This window comes from Hevea brasiliensis, chromosome 5, assembly GCF_030052815.1.
Source record: "Hevea brasiliensis isolate MT/VB/25A 57/8 chromosome 5, ASM3005281v1, whole genome shotgun sequence".
NCBI classification, from domain to species: domain Eukaryota; kingdom Viridiplantae; phylum Streptophyta; class Magnoliopsida; order Malpighiales; family Euphorbiaceae; genus Hevea; species Hevea brasiliensis.
In genome coordinates, this window is record NC_079497.1 from 7,632,067 (window position 1) to 7,653,401 (window position 21,335).

The window sequence follows — 21,335 nt, forward strand, 5'->3', positions numbered from 1 at the left end:
TAATCTGACACTGAAGAACTTTCCTCTCAATTTCCAACTCTACTTGCACTGGTTTAAGATGGACAGAGCCTCTTTCCTTTATGTTTATTTACTCTGTTGATTATTATCACTTATTCCAGCATTCTATTATCTATTCATTTAAAGATGATTGCATGAGCTCTGTGCACGCATGAACTAGACTAAGGGATGTTTAATGGCAAAAGGGTAAGAAATCACCCCAAAATACAAAATGTCTCATAGAACACTAGGATCATACAAAACAACAACAATTACAAAAAAAAAAAAAAAAACCACCTTGTCTGAGGCTGCAATCTCAATTGAAAATCCCCTGCTTGATAATCTGCTGTTGTCGGAAGAACCCCTGTTGGGATAGGAATGAAGCCATTATTATCTTAATCCGAATTTGAGCAAGTACAAAATTAAGTTATATTTGATCACATAGCAAAAGCACCTTGCCTAGAAACAAAGGTCAGACAAATAAACAAAGATGCTTAGCGTACTTTAGCAACATAAGCAACATAGGCTGCAGCCAAAAATGTTGCTGCTGAAGACACTATAGCCCATAAATTCTTCTTCTTATGTGCATCTGCCAGAGAATTCTGCAAAAATTTCACTTGCTGCTTCATCTCCTCCACCACAGTCTCCTTGTTTCTAAATGCATCTTTGATAACTTCCAGCTCTGTTTCATATGGTTCAATTACACCCTCGAGCTTCTTTTCAATAATGATCACTTCTTCCTTTCCATCATTTGATAGACCTAGTGATGCTGCAGTGTTCTTCAACATGGACAGCGCTCTTTCTGAGTTAATGGCAGTTGATTCCATTTTACTCCTCAAATCATCAATTTCTTGTTGTGCCTCATAAAGATTCTTTTGCATCAAGTCCTTTTCCTTCTTCAACAAACCAACTTGGCGCTCCATTTCCTTCTTTTCCTCGAAAAGACCTGCGTGCTCTTTTTTCTTCTTTGCAGTCTCTTTTACAGTCTCTTCAATCCTCTTCTTCATTTCCAGAACTTTAGAGCTCAAACTAATGCTATTTGTTTTCTCCTCATCCAAATCAACCTGGGCTTTGTCCCTCTCAAGTCTCACTTGCTCAAAAGCATCTCTGTAATGGCTAACCTCAGATGCAAGTTGCTTGTTCTTGTCTTCTTGGTTTTTAATGGATTTTTGCATTGCAGACGTAGCATCCCTTAATCCAGCCAGCTCCTTGTGCAACTCCGCAATTGCACTCTCCTTACTAACCTTCACATCATCAGTCTCTTTTTTCTCTCTCATTAATTTCTCAATCAATCCATCCTTATCTTTCACCTCAATATTCATAGTCTTTATAATATTGTCACTTGAATGCATTTCCTCCATCAACGTCTCAATGGTTATGTCCTTCTGTTGCTTCTCTTCCATCAACACATCAACCTCCATTGCTATCACCTTGGCTTTCTCTATTGCCTCGTGACAGCTCTTCTCCAACTCCAAGACTTTTTCACGTAAAACACCCTCCTCCCCACGTAAACTAGATATAATCTCATTCAATTCAGAAACATATTTCTCTAAGCCAGTAATCTTAACCTTTTGCCCGCTGTTCTCCATTTCAATCTCAGTCTTCTTCCTTACAATATCGTCCATCTCCCTGTTTAAATCTTCAATCTCTTTTTCTTTCTCTGCCAATTTCTTCTCAGCAAAATCCGTTAAATTTTTAACCTTCTCAATTTCTTCCTCTAATTCCTTATTTTGCTTAATCGACTGAGCATAGTGCACCTTCAATATCCTAATATCCTCCGCAGTCTTTCTTTCCTTCTCCTCCATTTCAATCAATTTCTCCCTCAAGCCATTTGCCTCGTTCACCCAGTTGTCCAGATCAAACCTCAACATATCCCTATCCCGACAAGCCCAGCTCAATTTCTGTCTCTCATTTTCAAGATTTTCCAGTAGCCCATTCACCTCAGTCTTCAAGAAGACACTCTCAATCTCTTTCTCTCCCTTTTCTCTTAACAAGCCCTCCGCAACAACCCCCATCTCATTCATCCTCGTCTCAATAAAAACACAAAACAGCCCCTTCTCTATCTCCAAACTCAGTCTGTCCTCAGTTGACCGAGTCAGCAGATTCTCCAAATCTGTCTTCTCTATACTAGTCCGAGTTAACTCAGTCTCTAAACCACGTTTAGCTTGCACCAAAGACTCAATTTGCTGCCTGCGCTCAAGTGTCTCTTTGAGAAGCATAGAGTTGAGGGATTTCAAGTGCTGGATCTTCTCTTCAGGGTCTTCCATGGAGGATTGATGGCGATTCAGGGCTGGTGTGCGCGAATCTTCGTGTGGGATGTCTTGGTTGGGGTTTTGAAAGAGATGGGAGAGTTTCTTTTTGGACATACTTTGTTGCGGTAAGGAAGACAGGATTTAAGAATTTAGGGTTAGGGTTTTTGCTAGGGGTTCTATGGTGTGAGAAATCAGAGAGAGATATACAAGGCAGAGGAAGAGCCAGAAAAAATGGAGGGGAGAGAGAGAGACTGTCGAGAGTTTAAATTTTGGGCCCACAGTTTCAGGCTTTGGGAATCTGATTGGTTTGCGGAGCTGCCTCTACTTATAATGCTTGAATAATAATAATAATAATAATAATAATAATAATAATACATAAAACATTGAAGATGTTGATTTTATGATAATAATACAATAATAATAATAAAAATTTTAGAAATGTTTTATGTACTATTATTGTTATTATGGTTGTTTTATTATTATTTTTCATTTAATAAATTTATAATTTTTTTTTATCTAAAAATAGATTTATTTCCTTAACGAAAATTATAAAAATATGAAAAGAGATTTCACTCTCATTACCTAAAAATGCTTAATTGCATAAAAATTACGTAATAAAATAAGCAAAGCGTTAAACATGCAAAATTGTTTACACAATTACAATATTAATATGCAAAAATCATGGAAACTCTTGAAACACGCTATTTACACTGAAAATTTGAGAATTTCAGCTAATATCTTAAGATTCAACTTCTACTCCTGTTTGGAGTTATGATCTGTTCTTCAAAGATCATGGGTGGAACTTTGTATCTCAATCTACTTCTCAAGCTTTTGCCAAATTCCTTCGTTCATAAGAACCAAATACTTTTAATCAAACTATAGTCGATGAAGAAGGTAAAAAATGGAACATTAGAAGAATGAAACTTCAAATCTAAGCTAGAGATGACAGTGAATAAAATACTTATGAAAATTTTGAATTGTATCAAATTTAATTAAAATTTATTTTAAATTTATTAATTTTATATATTTTAATTAATAATTTACATAAAAATATTTTTTTTATTAATGATTTATATTTTAAAATTTAATAATTCTATAAATTATTTAAATTTTTTTTATTTAAAATATAATATATAAAATTTATAAATATTATCCTAAAAATATATATTTTATATTTAAATAATTATTTATACTTATATTTTATACTTAACGTATAAAATCTAAACTAACACACGGTATTATTCCTGGTTATTGGTTAGATTCCTTGCCTGTTATTCAAAACTTGAAAAAAAAAAAAAAAATCTGAAAAAAGATTTCAAGAAAGGGGAGAGAATGGTGGAAGGAGAAGAAAGGAGAAAAAAAAAAGAGATTAAAAAAAGAGATTGAAAGTGGGGAGGGGGAGGGACTGTCGGCTGCCTCCCAAAAATCTATGTTTCTCTTTGAGAGGTTTTTCTGAGAGAGGCTTATAGCATGGCAGCCTGAAACCCCATTTGAAACCCCATTAAATGCTGGAAAATCTCCTATTTGTGAGGCAGGGAAATAGTGGTGTTGGTTTGTGCTTTAATGGTTCAAACAGTTGTTCTAGTATTCAATGAGAGTATTTCTGATGCAGCAAGTATACATTGTTGGAAGACACAAAGGTAAAGCCCAATGAAAGAGGAAATCTATTTACCATTCCTTCAAATTAATATTGCCGAATTCAACATGTATCTCGATCCTTCAGCTGCATGCAAAGCCTAACCTGAACATCACACTCATTCCAATGAGAGTGCAAAGGACAGTTAGTTCTTTCTCTGAAATGCTTGACAACTTGCACAGTTAACAAATGATATTCCTGAAGCGAAATTTTCTCAGCATTTACTTTCAAGGCTTTGGAAATTACAGCAGGAACATAATAGCTGCCACCATCCATCTTTAAGGCAGCTGAGAAAACAGTGGATTTAACAGAAAGGTTTATAGCTGAAAATAATGCACTTTTCTTATATTGTTGCCGTTGATTTCATCTTTTTCCTGCTTTTCTGTGCTCTACTAATGCACTCAAAATAGAAAATCGATAATTCCAACAGATCATTCCAAGTTCTCAAATTATCTATGCCTGACAAATCACAATAGTTTACATGTTTAGTTGTCTGCATCTTTCGTCACCGATGCATCTATAAAAGTTGACCCGTAATATCACCTAATCAAGAATTACAACGGTTTAATTATAGCTATTGATCATGGTGGGTCTCATAAGAGTCTCATCATAATCCACGGTTAAAATCTATTGCATGGAATAATTTCTCCACTCCGCCTGAGCATGTAAAAAAGAAAAAATATGACCAAGACATTAATTATGTCTACACAGATTACTCAGTTTTTGCATTTATGACTATAGATTATTCAGTTTGCATGTATTTTGTAATACAGATAGAGAGGAATCTGCCTAGCTGGAAACTTACTCCACCAAATCTGCTTAGGACTTAGATCAAATTTAATCGTTTTATTTTGCTTCTCTTTGGTGTTTTTGGTCATGTTCACCTCATTTTCCATCAATCAAATTCTTTTGACTCTCTCAAAAGTTCGCTTTCCAATCCATTAATTACATTTTTTTAAATAAAATTATTGCCTAGACCTGATGCACCATGACGTAATTAAGTGGGACTGGTCCCATACCAGGTCTAGCAAAAAAAAAAAAAATCCGAACCAAACATGAAAAATGAGATTGTCATTCTTTTTAAAAGCAAGATCCTATTCTATTTCAACTCTATGATTGAGCTAGCCACTGAAATTTTTGTTTCTTAATAGTTAAGCTAATACTGTTAACTCATGGAAATTATTCAAAACTAGTTTACTTGCAACTTGTAACAATTGATTAACTCGTGAAATTTGCTTGAATTGATTAGCTCGTGAGACTTGCTTAAATTGATTAACAATTGATTAGGTGGTAATCACAAACTCTACTTAAATTGATTCCTACAATTTTTTCCAAAAAAAAAAAAAATTCCTACAATATACAAGCAATAATCAATAAACCTTGGTGAAGTTTAACCCAAAAAAAAAAATGAAGTTATTGATAAGCCTCTGCCATTACAGCATGCATTTTGGGCTTGGTTGCACATACCCACGGACCAGGAGACATCACACCCCACATGAAAGCAGTTGACCTTGACAAAATGCATCCATTCGTTGAATGCAATGGAAATTACTAATGGTGATTAAAATAATACTATTTCCAGTACTTAACATATCATCTCTGCAACGTGGGGGTCTCTTCTTTATTTTGGATACTCAAAAGTACCTATTCAATCACTCTTCCTTCTTAAAGAAATAATGTTTGGTAGTCGAAACCCTTTTTTGTGAAGTACACAGATGCAGGGTGGTGTGGGAGGATAACCAAGATTGGTTGCAAGTGTATTTCTTTAGTTTTCTGGTGACTGACTGTTGCACAAACAATTTCACACTGCATTGTTATTTTTTAATAGAGGTTAAAATTTTCTTGTATAGATTTGGCTCCAATGCATAGATCCATTATCTTGTAACTTGTATGATGTTCATGTGTGCAGAATTTTTTCTACTGTAAAATAAAATTAAACAAGGTGCAATGGGAGGGTTGATTCACATTCTTCATTGTTGCTCATACATTGCATTTGCATATGATACAAACTTATGCTCAAAAGTTGAAGGAATCCTCAATTGAAAATGGAAAAGAAGCAATGAAGATAGAAAAGGAAATCTCCTCTACAATATCCAAAATCCCTTTCTGCTTGCTATGACTTGTAATCACTTCATTAGATAGGCTTGGGAATTGATCCACCAGCTGCCAGGACCCGTCGCTGAAGCTAAAATCATACAAGTAGATTTCAGTTTGCTGTGAAACAATTTAAGTTTTCAAGAAGCATCCATTTACTCTTTTTGTTTTGACTTACCTTGAACAGAGTTTCGAGCTTCGTTTTCACTAGGGAGTACTCATGTTTCACTTGTTGCAGGCATTTTAGGCACCTGTAGCAGACCAGTTTTGCATTAGAACATGAAACTATTCATAAATACATTCCTTTTGATTAAGATTAAGCTCGATATTACGTGAGATTAAGGTTAAAGAACATTACCCTTCAGTATTCTGCTCGTCGCAATAGTTCCGGAAGGCAATGCAGGCTTTCTGAACTCTCTGAGCACCTATGCTGTTATTTCAAGACATTTTTCATACTAGAATAACTGAGAGAAGAATCATCAACAATTTATTTACCCTTTATAGATTCATGGGAAAATATGAAGAAAATCAATTTTGCCAGACCAAGATGATTTGGAATGTATGAAATTTGACTATCTGCCACTATTTTTTGATCAACTGACCAAAAAAAACACAAAACTAACTGATATCAAAGACTTGTGCCAGAAAAAATCATCTGAAAGCGGCCACTATATTCAGAGTGAAACTGATAGAACATTCTGTGAGCTGCATTTTAGATTAAAATCAACTGAAGGAAATATGCCTGAATAAATAGTTGTTTAAAACTAACAGGTGTTTTCCAGTTTCAAATTCACTGGTCATAAGAAGGGAAATATAGAGAAAGCCAGTTTAGTACCTGGAGCTGCTGCCCTTCAACTGGTGAACATGAGCATCTATTCTTTTGAAATCTACACATTGCTGCTCTCTGTGCAATATAAGAAGACAATAAACCAACCACATTAGATCTATGAAGAAGAAATACAAATAGGGATTATATTCTTTATTTTCAAAAGAATTCCAAAAAAGGTAACAATAAAAAACAAAAAAATCTCACAGAGCTTTGGCCAGTTCATTAAGAAGCCTTTCAGAGTCTTCAAAGAAAAGAGACACGACTTCAACCACAAAATCTGGATTGTTTTCATCTTGCAGTTGCTGAAGTTGATTAAACTGTTCATCCAAGAATCCCTTCTCACGCACAATATATGAGAAATCATAATTAATCAAAGAAAGAAAGAACACAAGGTTTAAAAACTGCAAAAGCAAAAGAGAAGTCCGAATAAAGACTTCTACTTCTACTCTTCCTTAGGTATGCAAATAAATATTCCTCACCTCATGGAACAGTGAAGCTGTGTAGTCAACTAACTGCCTTTGCAACTGAATCACACCATCCATTGTAGCTCTTCTCTAAGTTTCTCTAGTTACTTGCAGATCTTATAGAAATCACTGCATCTCTTTCTTTCTTTGAAAGAAATGCAAAACCAAGAAAAGGATTTGATGACTTAGGCAATATAAATAAGGAATGTCAAGTCACTCTTTCTCTCTTTGATCTTTACTTTCCCTCTTCTAGGTTAGTGTTCCTCAGGTTTTTTTTCTTTCCCTGAACATTCCTAAAAAATATAAAAAATTTAAAACCATCATAAGATCCAAAACTTGATACCATGTACAATTTACCTTCCATAATTTTTCCTTCTGTAATTATTGCTCTCTCTCTCTCTCTCTGTATAATATTTATTTTCTTCGCTTTCTTTGGTTTGTTTTTCCACTCCAAGTTGCTAACCTATCCAAAGAGGCATAACAATGTCTTATCTGCTTTTCCAAGCCATTCATTGCTCATATATTCAAGGAAGGACCATAACTTTGGACCCACTAGATTTTTATTTTATTTTTCTTCACTGAAAAATTTATTGGAATTTTTAGTTTCTCAATTATTTTACAGATATGATCCCATGAAAAATTGAAAATAGCATTCAAATTAATTATAATATTAGTAAACTCAAGGGGAATCTGAACACATGAGAGCAAGTGAAAGTGATATGAAAATTTGTAAACATATTTAATGATTTGGCATATTTAAACAGATAATATCTTTTAATTAACATAATTAAACAGAGAATTTTTCAATAATAATTAATAATTTTTTATTTGACTCTTAACTAAAAAAAAAAAAGAATTGACCTAATTCTTGTGATTTTCTGTATGTTAATGGGTTGGCATAAAAAATATAAATACTTAAATTCAACAATCACTTTCTTCCATTTATGGAATTATAATTATTAAAAAAAATAAATCGAACCTAACTCATATCTAAAAGTTAATTCAAAGAGAGAGAGGTACCTTAGACTATGAAGGGCATATTAACTTATTTCAAACTAATTTGAAATTTTAATACATTATTTTTATGTCTAAAACTGAATATTTAAGCATAAAATACTTATAAAAGGCTTAAATATTTATTAAAAAGACTCTAATACTACTTCTCAACCCATCCATATTACAGAATTATTTTTCAAAAACAAGGGACAGTCCAAACTACATTCCAACTAGCAAGAAACTCTATAAGCTCTCTGTTCATTTTTCAGTTAATGAATATTACTCTGATATCGAAATAAATAAAAAAAATAGTATCCATCTGAGCAATTATTTCAGATAGTCACTATATTTATTCAATAAAAATCAATGGACACTGTTTTGAAATCTCTCAGAATCAGATCTATGTAATGATTCTAACCTATCTTCAAAAGTTAATTAAAGAAAAAAAAAAGTATATAAATCTAAATAAAGGGCACTATACTATCCCAAATTAATATGAGATCTTGAGATCTTAACAATAATTGAGGATATCTATTTCTATCCTACCTAGTACCTACTCTCTGCTTTCTTTCTCTTTTCTTTTTTTATTTTCCTCTCTTGTCCTCACTGATATCATTCTGTGCTTTCAATCCTCATATGAATCTTATCAAATTTGCCGCCCCTCTTGAATCTGTTGTTGATGTGATGGTGTTTTCCGATTGGCTAACTTAGCAATTTGATAGATCAATTTCACTCAAAAGGAGCAATTTTGCCAGGTTCTTCGCTCTGTACTCTTCCTGTTATATATATATATATATATATATATATATATATATCTTCTTTAATTATCATGGAATGATAAATTATTTCTATTTTTTTAATGCATTTAATCTTTTATCAAACAATAAATTATCATGAAATGATAAATTATTTGATAGATATAATATTTTAATTTAATAATATTAACGTCTTCCTCATATGATTATAAAATTTTAAATATAAATTTTAATGAAAAATAAACACAAAATAACCATAATTAAGTTTTAATACATATCATGTTCTTAAACTATCTTTTGATAATTATATCAGAATGCATCTAAATTTCTATCTAAATATACTCTCCCAATACAATTCTTGCACAGGATTTTCTCTCTCTAAAGTTTTAGAGAGAGAAATTTCCCTAAAAAGTTTTCCCACTGTTTACTTTCGCAGTTTAGCAGAGCGTCCCTTTTCAATAGGACCGGGGAAGACGTCACTCTTCCTAGCTTGGCTTGCTGGTAGCTCTCTCCCACTTGGGTTGGGAGTATATAGGGTTTTGATTTTGTTGGTTTCTGTAGATCTGGAGACAAAGTGAGCGCTTGTTTGAAGATCTGTGGAGCTTGTATTGGTTGGTTTGAGCCACGCCACTTGCTGATGATAGTGGTTGCCCTCCTTTAGGAGGGTTCTTTATATTTGTGGTAATGGGTATCACGGGATATTAAGCTAGTCTCATTCAGTGCTGACACCCCTTTTAGGGTATATGAGACTAAAGGCCGTGACTTATCAGCCATTAACCCGTTTGATGGTTGTTGTTGCTAGTGGCGTTTTGTTGACTCTAGAGGTTTAGAGTTTGGCTGGGTTCGAGTTTAAGGTGGTGGCTCTAGTAAGGAGACAGTTTCTCTTGTTTGTTGTGGAAACTTCCTTCTCGTCCCTTCCTGTTGTTTCGCTCCAGCTCCAACTGCTAGAAGAATCGCCCGCGCTGCAAGGGTTTCGAGTGCTTAGTTATCTGGTCTTCTAGAGTTATGTTTTCTAGGTTTGGGGTTGTTTTGTATGGGCTAGTCTTAGGCTTTTTAGCCTAATATTTGCTGACCTCTTATATTTTAGCCCTTAAACCTTGTAAATAAATAAATGTAAAAACACTGTAAAAAAAAAAAGGTCTGAAAGTTTTAGTTGCATTGCGAGTGTAATTAACCAACCTGCCAACCTTCCAAAAACACAAATCAGAAATTATAAGGTGAAATTATTGGTGTGGTCTCGCGTTAGTCCTGACAATGACCGGTCCATTACGAATGATTTTTGGGTGGGCGTGAATCGAAACCTTGGCCCAACTTAGAGTTAACCTTGTCATTCTATGCTTTTCCAAGTGGGCATTCACCGCACAACTTTGTTGAGTTTGATAACCTCATATTATAAATCACGACTGCAATTTCATTGGCCATGATTGAGTTCTTGATGGAATGTTACCATGTTCTCTAATTTTGATTTTGATTGAAAAATTTTAAGAAGCTTGGGAATAATTGGGAAATGGACATAGGATATCTTAGTGACCGTTAAAAAGAGTTTTGGGTTGGAAAAGGAAGGACCACTCCATTGTGTGCCTCTAATCTTGATATGATAGGGATCAAAGTGGGGGCCAGTAATTTTTATCAGATTTCCTGCCATGAATGGAGCTACCATTGCAGCAGGCCACAAGAATACAAAGATGCGGGATGTCTTGGTATCCAAAGTTGAGAATTGAATTAATGTTCCTATCTCAATACCCACAACTGTTGCACTGTCATAATTTCTTGTCTTATTCTGGCTCACCTCCCTCTCTCTCTGTCTCTCTCTCAAAAAAAAAAAAAAAAAAAAAATAGAGAAGATGAGTAGAGAGAGAGAGAGAGAGAGAGAGAGAGACAGACATCAACAAAGATGAATTGGTTGGGATCCGTCCTTGTCACAGTCGTTATTATTGGTTTAGCACAATTCAAGGGATAAATAAACTGTACGGGATCACAAGACAATGGACATTAACTTTCATAGAATGATGCAATTGGCACAACCTTAATTGCAACTCGTTAGGATTGACTCAATCGTTAACTCGGTTTAATTAGTACTTTCTATGTTTGTGGAAGGGTCTAACCCAGCTATATAGTTTTGCTTTCATACCAGGTGGCAGCAGACAAAATTTTCATGACATTTCTGGCTAAAAATGGCTTAACCACATGCTAGAAACACATATTCCATACAGCAATCTTCACATGCATTGTAAGCGTCAGTGCCCAGACAATAACTAAGAGAAGCAAAACCAAATGTTCTTGTCAAGCCCTAGAAAATGCAAAAGAAGACAAGAAAATTTCCTGCCTTATTGTCATACTTCTCTGGTTGAGATAACGTTTTAGTTTAATAAAGAAACCAAACATTCCAGCAAGTGCTGAAGTAAAAACCAAAAACTTTCAATTCCAACCTACAAGAGAATATCTACACTTGAAAAACAGGTATTGAAAGTTCCATACATCTTACAAAATACCTGAACGGACAAAAGAATGATAAGTGTAGGAATAGTAACATCTTTCAATTTTTTTTATTCTATTTTCTTTTTCTTTGAAGAATGAATACAAAGCACAGAACGAACCTTCCACACAAATCATTGTTATTATGAATATCAATTTACAGCATGTACATCAGATTTAGAAAGGGAGAAAAAGCCAGGCATTATTTGCACTGGCAGTGATCTTGTATTAATCAGTCAGTAACATTCTCAATGGAACGTTGAGGGGATATTACCTGCAACTTTTATCAATTAGCATCTAACCCTCCGTTAGGCTGGAGCAGACTTTGCATAATAATAAATTGAATGAAACAGAAGGTGCAATTAATTCAGCAGAACTTGAAAATGGGAGACACACATCAACCTGCAAAGCAAAGACAGAAAGCAAATTTCAATTAGTGAACAAAGAATTTAACTAATAATTCTCAGTCCTAGCAATATAAAAGAATTCTAAAATGCAACAAAACAAAAATATAATATAAACAATAAAATCTGAAGAAACAAGAATATACCATGCTAAAATACAAATTTAACAAGTGAAAATAATTGTATAAATTAGACAATAAAGCTATATTTAAGATCATTATGTAGATGCAAATATGCAATTCAAATACTTCAAGAAACTTGACAATTCACCTTGCTTGACCCTTCTTTGAGATTTCCACTTCATATAAATATAGTTATGACCAAACACAATGGCTTGACTTTCTGTCTAATCTAATACAAAAAGAACCAATAATCCTAAATCAGATCTACTTCTTCTAAAATTGAATTTTACTTAAATTCTAGTCTACCAATTTTTCTTCTATAAATGTTTGATTGATGGGCCCTCTTCAAATGTGCAATTTATTACATAGACACAAAGTTCAGAAATGACATGGACTGCCAGCATCCAAAAGTTCTTGTGATACTTCATGAGATAATATGAATGAATTCATATAATACTTCCAGTATTCTACCTTCCTCAGAGAAAGCAAAAACACCTCCAAGCATATCATCATTGTCACCATCTTCTTCAGATTTTTCTAAATCACCAGGACTGATGTTGTTGTCCACAAAACTGACTTCTGCTGATTCATGAAACTCACTTAAGGATGACACTTTACAGTAACCCTCTTGAAAAAACTGCTCAAAATCCAATGAATCATTAGTTGGCCCTTCATCTATAATGTTCATACTCAAGTCAGAACGGTTGGAGCTTGTGTTTGAAGCTTCACTTGTCACAACACTGTTTGATGACTGAATTTTTGCAATTGTTCTTCCAGCAGAAGGAAAGCCATTCGTTACAGATGCTACATTACTATCCATAGAATTACTATCCTCAGGGGATATACCCATTTGAGATTGTTCAAAAGAAATTGAATTGCTATCTTGGTTAATAGAACTTTTATACTGGATGGGCAATGCCGAAACGGAAATCTCTCCTTTGCTAACAGTATTATTACTAGATTGGAGAATGAGTGGATAAAACTTTGTTGATGATCCTGGTGAAAATGCCAAGAAAAAAAAAATCAGGAACATCATTGCTAAAATTAAAAAAAAAAAAACAATATCTAACATTAAAAATCACCATACCACCATCAGAATTTGCAACTGAGCCACTTGAAACTGACTCAGAGTGGGAAATAACAGCATCTTCTGAGTCTTTAACTTCTTGAGAACCAGCAGATGAAGGTGAGTATCTTTCACTGCTATGGCCCCTACACAAAACAGCAAATCAAGATTAATTAAGGAAATATGGATAAAGTAATATTTTTTTGATATCATTTAGTGGATATTCCATGTTCCCCAAACAGCACCAACAAAAGTTTTTCTTCAGATGCCACAAATGATCTCCTGAGCTAGTAATATTTGGACATCCAACAAAATGATAAATGCTGGCACTTTCTATGTACTCACTGACATGGGGCTTATTTTTCAATATAAGGTTAAGCAGAGAGTGCAAGCATTGTATTATTCAGTGGGCCACAAGACTGACAAGGGTTGTTGTTTGTTGGGCATATAGTGTGTTAAATCATATTATCCAGTGGAGAACAAGCTTTGTATCTGTTTTTTCCTCCACTCTTCTGCAGACAACAAGCTTTGTGTGAGAAAGGAAGAAAATTGCTGTTGCAATTCAAAAAAAAGGGAATAAAATTGCTGTCAGTCTTCCAGTTTAGAAACAGTAGCTGCAGTGGGCCAATCACAAACCCAACTATTTCTGATGTGCACCAACCGCCTAGGGTTACTAACACACATACCAAGGGAGAACGATATACTGAACCACAATTGACAATAAAGTGCCAATGAACTAAATCCTTTTATTCCAGCCTATGCTTAAATGAGATAATTTCAGGACAAACTCAACTCAACTCAACTCAGCCTTTATTCCAAGAATTTGGGGTCGGCTATATGGATTCTCTTTCTACATTCTAAACGCTTTTAGGTTAAATCCTCGGAAATATGTAATGCTTCTAAGTCATGTTGTACTACTCTCCTTCAAGTCAGTTTAGGTCTACCCCTTCTTTTCTTTCTATCCTCTAACCTAATGTGCTCTACTTGTCTAACTAGAGTCTCCGCATGTCTACGCTTCACATGACTAAACCACCTCAATCTCTCTTCTTTCAACTTATCCTCAATTGGCACCACTCCTACCTTTTCTCTAATACTCTCATTACGGACTTTATCTAGTTTAGTATGACCATTCATCCACCTTAACATTCTCATCTCCGCAACTCTTATCTTAGACACATACGACTCCTTCAGTGTCCAACAGTCACTACCATATAACATGGCCGGTCGTAGTAAACTTTTCCTTTCAACTTATTAGGAATCTTGCGATCACGTAAAACTCCCGTGGCACTTCTCCACCTCAATCATCCGGCTTTAATCCTATGACTAACATTCCCCTTACATCCCCCATCTACTTGAAGGAATTTCAGGACAAACACAATAGAAAAATTCAAAATTTTAGCTAGCTATATAAACATATCACAGAATCAACATAAATTTGTTCAAGCCAATGCCTTTTGTCACAGTATTGCACAGATACTAAGAAAACTGGACTATAATAAATAATTATATATAAAATCAGATGCAAAACAACATTAAAGACAACTTCAAATCTTAATGACCTACAACTCAGAAATTTCCTCCAGGCTCCAGCAGAATTTCATGCTTCCAATAGTGACAGAATTTATATATAAAAAAATTTCACTAGGATATTTCTGACTAAAAAAATTAGAGAGGAAAATTATTTGAAGTTGTAGTAACCATGAAAGGCCAAAACCACCACCAATTAAAAGGAGTGCCAGCACAAGGCTCTAAAGCGGAAGAAGTATACCAGAAGAGCACTGACCACTTCACACAGACAAAATTGAATGCATTGTTGACAGAATGAAATCAACGACTGAGGCAACCTCTAATATAGTTATTACAAAGTTACAAGAACATGAAAAACATGTGAATTCACCTGTGATTCCAAGTAGAGAAAGTTCTGTGGAAATGGTCAAAAACAGGTAATAAATCCTTCCGCCTAATTTCAACCTCTTGAATGGGAACCTTCTCTACTTCAATCTCTCCACCAGCATGATCTCCAATGACATTCTGTTCTGCAGCTTCAAGATGATTTATCTCGCAGAAATACATCTAACAGTATATGGATCAAACGTAAGCAAAATTGAAATATGACATGTGGAAGCATTTCACAATTATACAATGACTGATACCTTAGATTTCTGCCAAAGTGGCATCCTCCATGAGCTCATCTGTACCTCTGCATTGGAAAGATACAAGTGAGATGGATCATGGGACTTTAATGATTCCACATGCTCACTATCATTATCTTCGCAATCAGAAGTTTCCATGGACGTGTTTGTAGTTTCTTGCCTGCCTAGAGTAATTCCAGATATACATTCCTCTCTTTCCGACCAATCTGCTCTTCGGCAAACATCCCACCACTGAACAGATTCAACATTCACTCGTAATTCCTCATTTTGTATCTGCACCGAAGAACCTTGTCCAATTCTTGAAGAAACTTCACTCGACTCTCCCCCTCCTGATGACAGCAATTTGTATTGAACTAGATGGCCACAAGGAGTGTAAACCAATAAGTGGTCCAAAGCATTAACATTTTTCAAGTGAGAAGGTTGCAAATCTCGAGCAACACAACTATGAAAAACAGCAGCAATAGCACCGGAAGGAACTGAGCTCTTTCCTGCTGCTGAAGATGCAGCATTGCTAACTGTGTTGAGCCAGCCAGTGTTATTATTTTTTATTCTGCTCACCACAGACAGGGTAACAGGTGATGGTGGCAATGGAGAAAAAGATTGCTGGTTTACCATGAATGAAGGAGTGGACCACCAAGGCAAGGATAAAACTGGTAAAAGGCTAGGCCCATCAACATGTGAATTGTGAATTTGAAGAACATTCTCACCACCAAAAGGAGAGAGCACAAAAATATGGCAAGTGCCCCTGGAAGAAACAATGGCAATCCACTGACTATAATGACTAAAGCAAATGTCTTGTATCACCTGTATAATAAGCACAAAGAGAAAAATCTCTGTGAATATAAAAAAATAATGGTGTTTGAAAGACAGAGGAAGCCAGAACATACAGCTGATGTGATGCCACGATGGAGCTTATAAAGATGCACATGAGAAGAGCTCCAATCATAGATCTTAGTGCCTGATGCACTGCGAGAGGAGGATGGCATAATCCTGAAAATATTTATGTTGTTCCCATGAACAGAGGCAGTAACCAAAAGTGTACCACTTGGATCAAAACATAGAGCAGAAATTGGACTAGTATGAGCTCTAAATTGTGATACCACAGCTTTTGAAACAAAATCTTTCACAACAACCTGCAATACACATAAGAGAAAGGAAATTCTTACAATTCAAAGAACTAACAGGACATGCATTAAATAGTAACATTTGAAATCCACCACATTCTTCTGGCAGTAGGAATATCTCAAAATTATAGAGCAATATTAAAAATGTTATAAGATCCTTTTGCAGAGAACTTGAACTTTTAAATTAAATGCATGATCCCATGGCAAAATGGAACGTACAAGTCAAGGTAAAAGCAATTAATTATCATTTCCTAGTCATGTGATCTTTATGCTTTATTTAAAATTTGAGTTCTTAGCTTGTTGAAAACTAACCATTCCAGCATTATCTGTTTCTGCAGAATGTGTTGCACCCCGACCAACTTTCCAACTTGAATTTGAATATACAGGAGAACTAGAACCATCAGGGATAAGATCTTGACAATATCTAGACAGAGTCTTGTAGCCCATGTCACCCAAATTAATTAACCCAGTAGCTATCTGCTTACTAGATTCCATGGCATAACGGGCCATCAAACTCCCACTGCCTGGGGAAGTCGATGGACTGACAACCAGTGGAGGAGTAAGACTTTGTGGACTTAAGCGGCCACTGTTTGACACCAGCGGATTGTCAGAAGCATAAGCTAACCACCTGGGACCCACAGCCATTGGACCATATCCAATATTAACTCCATTGGTTCCTTGGCCTCCCAACTGAGGGACTGGATAAGTGAGGACACTGAATTTGTTCTCAAGAGTCAGAGCATCAAAACAGTATATCTGCCAACATGATATGAAGAGGCGTTAAATTGCTCAGGTCCATATGTTAATCAGTCAAATTAAACTAGCATAATCACATTTAGACAAAAAAGAACTTCCAGCAACCAATGTCTCAATCAAATGGCACCAGTCCCACAATTATCTTAATCTGACTCTTCTGGCTTTCAAAACAACTGGTGAACATTCCACATAAACTAACCTAATATACAACTGTATTAGGAGTTACTTGTGAAACATCTAACATAATCATATACTTACTTGTGTTGCAAGGCCCACAGCCACTATATGTGGACTGCATCTAACCATAAACACTGTTGAACGAAATCTCAGATAATGAACATAATTATGGGATCTTAGCGAGTAAAACCGCACAGTAGTAGGAGAGATGGAAAGGTTTCCCACTGGAGGCTCATTATAGCCATCTCTGACTAACCCATCTCTCCCACTAAGCATTGGACCTGAGCTCTTTGATTCAGCACAAGAAACAACCAAAAGCAAAGGATGTGATGCTCTGAATCCTTCACGGCCCTCAGATTTGGCAGGGAGGGGCTGCATCTGTAAAAATGTAACTGGATCATCACGCTTTGAAACAACTTCAATGACATCAGAAGCATCTTCAACATCAATGACTTGAAAGCCATTGGAGTACCCAAGTAAGAGAACATGTTTGAAGGAAGATGGACCAAGCTCTAGTCGGTCAAAAGAAGCCCAAAGTACCTGCTTGGCCATAAAAATTCATATCAAGCTCCTGCACATAAAATGAGGATGTCGAAATAAAATTTGGACCTTAAAAGGCTTCTAATTTGACTTAGAGATTCATTAAATAAAAGAATAGCGGACTTGCTCAATTACAAGTCAAAGGTCTTAAAATGTCCCTAAGGGCAGTGCTCCTTATCTCCTCTTACACTATTCTTTAGCCCCTAAAAGTAAGTCTCAATATTGAGTCAACAATCATTCAAAAAATTAAAGGAAAAACATTGACTTTTTTTTAATGTCCATCTGAATTGGACAATTTAAAAGGAAACAGTCAGTATCAATTACATTGTGGATGATTCAAATAAATAACTTTCATGATTAATTTGGCTCAAAAATAGGCAATAGCACAAACAATTTTGAAGTCTTACAAATTAAAAGAAATAAAAAAAAGGAAGAGAATGAATAAAAAGATATGAGCATCGGCTCCATGTCATGCCCTTTAGTTTCTAATAAATGAAATTATAATAGAGTAACAGGCATTTGCTTCCTATTGGGTACAGAATATTAAAGGCTAGGCCGTACAATGCTCAGCAATTGATCAATTAATTTCATGAGAGATTACAAGGTTCAAATTCTCAGATTCTCTTAATCCAAAAATAAATCTAAGTCATAATCAAACCCTAAAATTTTGCCATCTAATGAAGTCAGTGCAGTCAAAAGTGCAAAAGCACAACAACAAATAGGAAAGCTTTTTTACATATGCTAAGCAAAGCACATCTAGTGAAGCGAGGACGTTTTGCGCTTAAGCACAAAGAGCCTCAACTTTAAGGCTAACGTTGATTTAGATGAAGATTTAGATGAAAATGGATCTTATTTTGGAGTTGAGGATGAAAGTGTCAAGGACTTTGATGGAAAATCTAGTGAAGCTCTCTAGGCAAGGTAGTTAAAAGCCTAAGATACACTCAAAGCAATACATCACCCCATCACTTAAAGTGCTAAAAAAGCGCTCGCTTCATTGAAAGAAGCGCAAAATTTTAAAAGTTTAACTAAAAAAGAGCTTCGACTTTAAGGTTAACGTTGATTTAGATGAAGATTTTGATGAAAATGGATCTTATTTTGGAGTTGAGGATGAAAGTGTCAAGGACTTTGATGGGAAATCTAGTGAAGAGCTCTAGGCAGGGTACTTAAAAACCTAAGGTGCACTCAAAGCGATGCATCACCCCATCGCTTAAAGAGCAAAGTGTAAAAAAAACGCTCGTTTAATTGAAGGAAGCACAAAATTATTAAAAATTTAATTGAAAAAAAGCCTTAACTTTAAGGCTAACGTTGATTTAGATGAAGATTTTGATGAAAATGAATCTTAGTTTGGAGCTGAGGATGAAAGTGTCAAGGACTTTGATGGGAAATCTAGTGAAGCTCTCTAGGCAAGGTAGTTAAAAGCCTAAGGTGCACTCAAATTGATGCATCACACCATCGCTTAAAGCGCAAAACGCAGAAAGAGCGCTCGTTTCATTGAAGGAAACGCTAAATTATTAAAAATTTAACTAATAATATAATATGCAAAAATATACAATCACTATATAAAATTTAAACCTTTAAGAAATCATCAAACATCCAAAAGATTTTAGCATTCAAATTAATAGCCATAACTTAGAGATCTTCACTACACTTCCCATCAAAGTCTCAACACTTTCATCCTCATTTCCAAAATAAGATCCATTTCCATTAATATCTTTATCTAGATCAATCTCAACATCTTCCAATATTGGCCTCGAAGTTGAGGCTATTTCTGCTTAACTCTTTTTCTTGAAAGCCCTCGCTTCACTAAATGTGTATGTAAATGCACTTTCCTGATTTGTCGCACGCTTTTGTGCTTTAGTGAGATTTTTCGCGCTTTTGACTACAATGTCTCTAGTTCATGACTATGAACTTAAATGCTAAAAACTTTTGAATGTTTGATGATTTCTTGACGGATTTGAAATCTATATAGAAATTTACATTTTCTTTGCATATTATATTATTAGTTAATTTTTTAATAATTTTGCACTTTTTGGGCTTTGCAATTTAAGCGATGGGGTAATGCCCTCTGAGTGTGCTTTTAACTACCTTCAATGAAGCAAAACTAATGAAAATGAAAAAAAATAAAAAGTTTCATTACTCAACTTTACAATAGAACTAGAATCTTCCACTGAACTAAGCCATCAGCAACTATTTCAGTTAGTCAAAGTACATTTTTCATCTGCAAGAAACTAAAATTCTATTTACATTTTTTAAATTTTATTTGCTTCAGCTTTCTTAGCAACCAAACAGATTTGACATCTAAAAATTATTGATTTTATTAAAATAAATAAAGTCCAAATTTTCATTTCTAGAGCAACCAAACCGATTCAACAAGCTCAGAAAACTTCACAAATAGCGCAGATAATAATAATAATAATAATAATAATAATAATAATAATAATAATAATAATAATAATAATAATAATAATAATAATAAACTGAAGTCAAGAGTAAATTTATTTACATATATTAAAGTAAGAAATAAAAAGAAAAAGAAGAGAACCTGGTCCTTGTGGTCTTGATTATCACCGGATATAGAAGCGGCAACAGAAGCGCTGGCAGAGCGGACACCGGAAGAGGCGGTTTTAATGCAAGAAGAAATGAATTTCAAAGAATTCGGGATAAAGCCATTGCTGTTGGTCTTACTATTATTCTTACCCTTGCTGTTATTCTTCATAATAAATCAAACTATCAAAACAATGTTCAGCCAAACGGCGACCGGGAAGTTACCGGGAAACAGGAAGTGTCGCCACTGCGATCGGTAATAGCACAAAGAGTACAGTCCCAAAAATAGAAATTGGACAAGCTCCGACGAGATATTGGATTGGATTGGATGGTGTTTGGTGTGGTGGTTTTGACCTTCTCGAGGGAGAGAGAGGGAAAGAGAAACGGTTCTTTGCTTTTGTGTTGTGCTTTCTTGTTGATGGAAATGTTTTTTTTTTCCAAAATAAATATTAAAATGTTATTGCTTTGGGATTAGAGTTCTGTAAGATCGGCTGTCGATTGCACTGTGAGCAAATTTTGGCAAATGTCAGAGGCCTCCTATAAACTTCAGAAAAATTCCATCCGTGCCACTAAAGTTTTTGAAATTACAGTTAAGGTTTATTTTTTTTTGAGAATGCGGTGCAGGTTTAGTATAATTAATTGAATATATGAGAATTAATTAGTAATTGTGAGAAATTAGGGGGCGAAAATGAAAATATGAGAAATTGAGGGGAATAGTTAAGAGTAAGAGGTTTAGAGAAAAGGAGAGACGGACATCGGTTACGTTACGACAGCGGAGCGATGAGAATGAGAAAATCTCAAAACAAATAAACAAGACGCGAAATTACAGCTATAAAAAATTTGAAAGTGAGCGAATTTACAGCGCCGTAGATTATGTTTTTACAGCGTGGGAAAAGGGGAATACCACAGTAACGAGGGAAAGGGTGGGGCCCATATGAGAGAAAAACACAA

The 21,335-nt window shown here is 34.9% G+C and overlaps 3 protein-coding genes and 1 long non-coding RNA gene across 9 annotated transcripts; 1 reads left to right on the forward strand and 3 right to left on the reverse strand.

Moving 5' to 3' along the window:
- Positions 1 to 175: 175 nt before the first annotated feature.
- On the reverse strand, positions 176 to 2,568 carry LOC110656914 (uncharacterized). Of its 3 annotated transcripts, none has more exons than XM_021813902.2 (2): positions 501 to 2,568; positions 176 to 361 (listed from the first exon to the last, which is right to left on the reverse strand). In XM_021813902.2, exons 1-2 carry the CDS (start codon positions 2,361 to 2,363, stop codon positions 314 to 316), a joined length of 1,911 nt encoding a protein of 636 aa, XP_021669594.2. In that variant the 5' UTR covers positions 2,364 to 2,568; the 3' UTR covers positions 176 to 313. The 3 variants fall into 3 exon arrangements, with proteins under 3 accessions (XP_021669594.2, XP_058002786.1, XP_058002785.1); XM_058146803.1 differs by having other exon boundaries at positions 457 to 2,568; XM_058146802.1 differs by having other exon boundaries at positions 452 to 2,568.
- Positions 2,569 to 5,818: 3,250 nt separating this feature from the next.
- Positions 5,819 to 7,784, reverse strand: LOC110656915 (histidine-containing phosphotransfer protein 1). Its single transcript, XM_021813903.2, has 6 exons — positions 7,288 to 7,784; positions 7,013 to 7,143; positions 6,815 to 6,883; positions 6,338 to 6,409; positions 6,158 to 6,230; positions 5,819 to 6,070 (listed from the first exon to the last, which is right to left on the reverse strand). The coding sequence occupies exons 1-6, from the start codon at positions 7,348 to 7,350 to the stop codon at positions 6,020 to 6,022; spliced, it is 459 nt and encodes a 152-aa protein (XP_021669595.2). The 5' UTR covers positions 7,351 to 7,784; the 3' UTR covers positions 5,819 to 6,019.
- A 1,039-nt stretch (positions 7,785 to 8,823) lies between these two features.
- LOC110656917 (uncharacterized) lies at positions 8,824 to 17,227 on the forward strand. 3 transcript variants are annotated; one of them, XR_009148803.1, is made up of 2 exons: positions 8,824 to 9,023; positions 16,706 to 17,227. It is a non-coding gene; the product is annotated as an uncharacterized LOC110656917 (long non-coding RNA). The 3 variants fall into 3 exon arrangements; XR_002495242.2 differs by lacking the exon at positions 16,706 to 17,227 and adding an exon at positions 9,436 to 10,181; XR_009148804.1 differs by lacking the exon at positions 16,706 to 17,227 and adding an exon at positions 9,460 to 10,181.
- On the reverse strand, positions 11,540 to 20,868 carry LOC110656916 (autophagy-related protein 18h). 2 transcript variants are annotated; one of them, XM_058146805.1, is made up of 9 exons: positions 20,383 to 20,868; positions 17,382 to 17,840; positions 16,680 to 17,123; positions 16,131 to 16,376; positions 15,244 to 16,047; positions 14,988 to 15,163; positions 13,112 to 13,236; positions 12,496 to 13,020; positions 11,540 to 11,900 (listed from the first exon to the last, which is right to left on the reverse strand). In XM_058146805.1, the coding sequence occupies exons 1-9, from the start codon at positions 20,554 to 20,556 to the stop codon at positions 11,896 to 11,898; spliced, it is 2,958 nt and encodes a 985-aa protein (XP_058002788.1). In that variant the 5' UTR covers positions 20,557 to 20,868; the 3' UTR covers positions 11,540 to 11,895. The 2 variants fall into 2 exon arrangements, with proteins under 2 accessions (XP_058002788.1, XP_058002789.1); XM_058146806.1 differs by having other exon boundaries at positions 17,382 to 17,871; positions 20,383 to 20,521.
- Positions 20,869 to 21,335: the final 467 nt, after the last annotated feature.

Bases quoted from the DNA above. Each gene is read 5' to 3' on its own strand.
- LOC110656916 (XM_058146805.1), bottom strand. From the start codon at position 20,556: ATGAAGAATAACAGCAAGGGTAAGAATAATAGTAAGACCAACAGCAAT. The intron at 16,377-16,679 runs GTTAGTTTTCAA...TGTGTATTGCAG, and splicing joins AAACAGATAATGCTGGAATG to GTTGTTGTGAAAGATTTTGT. The intron at 16,048-16,130 runs GTATGTTCTGGC...CTTATTATACAG, and splicing joins ATCGTGGCATCACATCAGCT to GTGATACAAGACATTTGCTT.
- LOC110656915 (XM_021813903.2), bottom strand. From the start codon at position 7,350: ATGGATGGTGTGATTCAGTTGCAAAGGCAGTTAGTTGACTACACAGCT. The intron at 6,884-7,012 runs GTGAGATTTTTT...TATATTGCACAG, and splicing joins AATGAACTGGCCAAAGCTCT to AGAGCAGCAATGTGTAGATT. The intron at 6,410-6,814 runs GTACTAAACTGG...TTGAAATAACAG, and splicing joins TTGAAGGGCAGCAGCTCCAG to CATAGGTGCTCAGAGAGTTC.
- LOC110656914 (XM_021813902.2), bottom strand. From the start codon at position 2,363: ATGTCCAAAAAGAAACTCTCCCATCTCTTTCAAAACCCCAACCAAGAC. The intron at 362-500 runs GTACGCTAAGCA...CTATCCCAACAG, and splicing joins ATGTTGCTTATGTTGCTAAA to GGGTTCTTCCGACAACAGCA.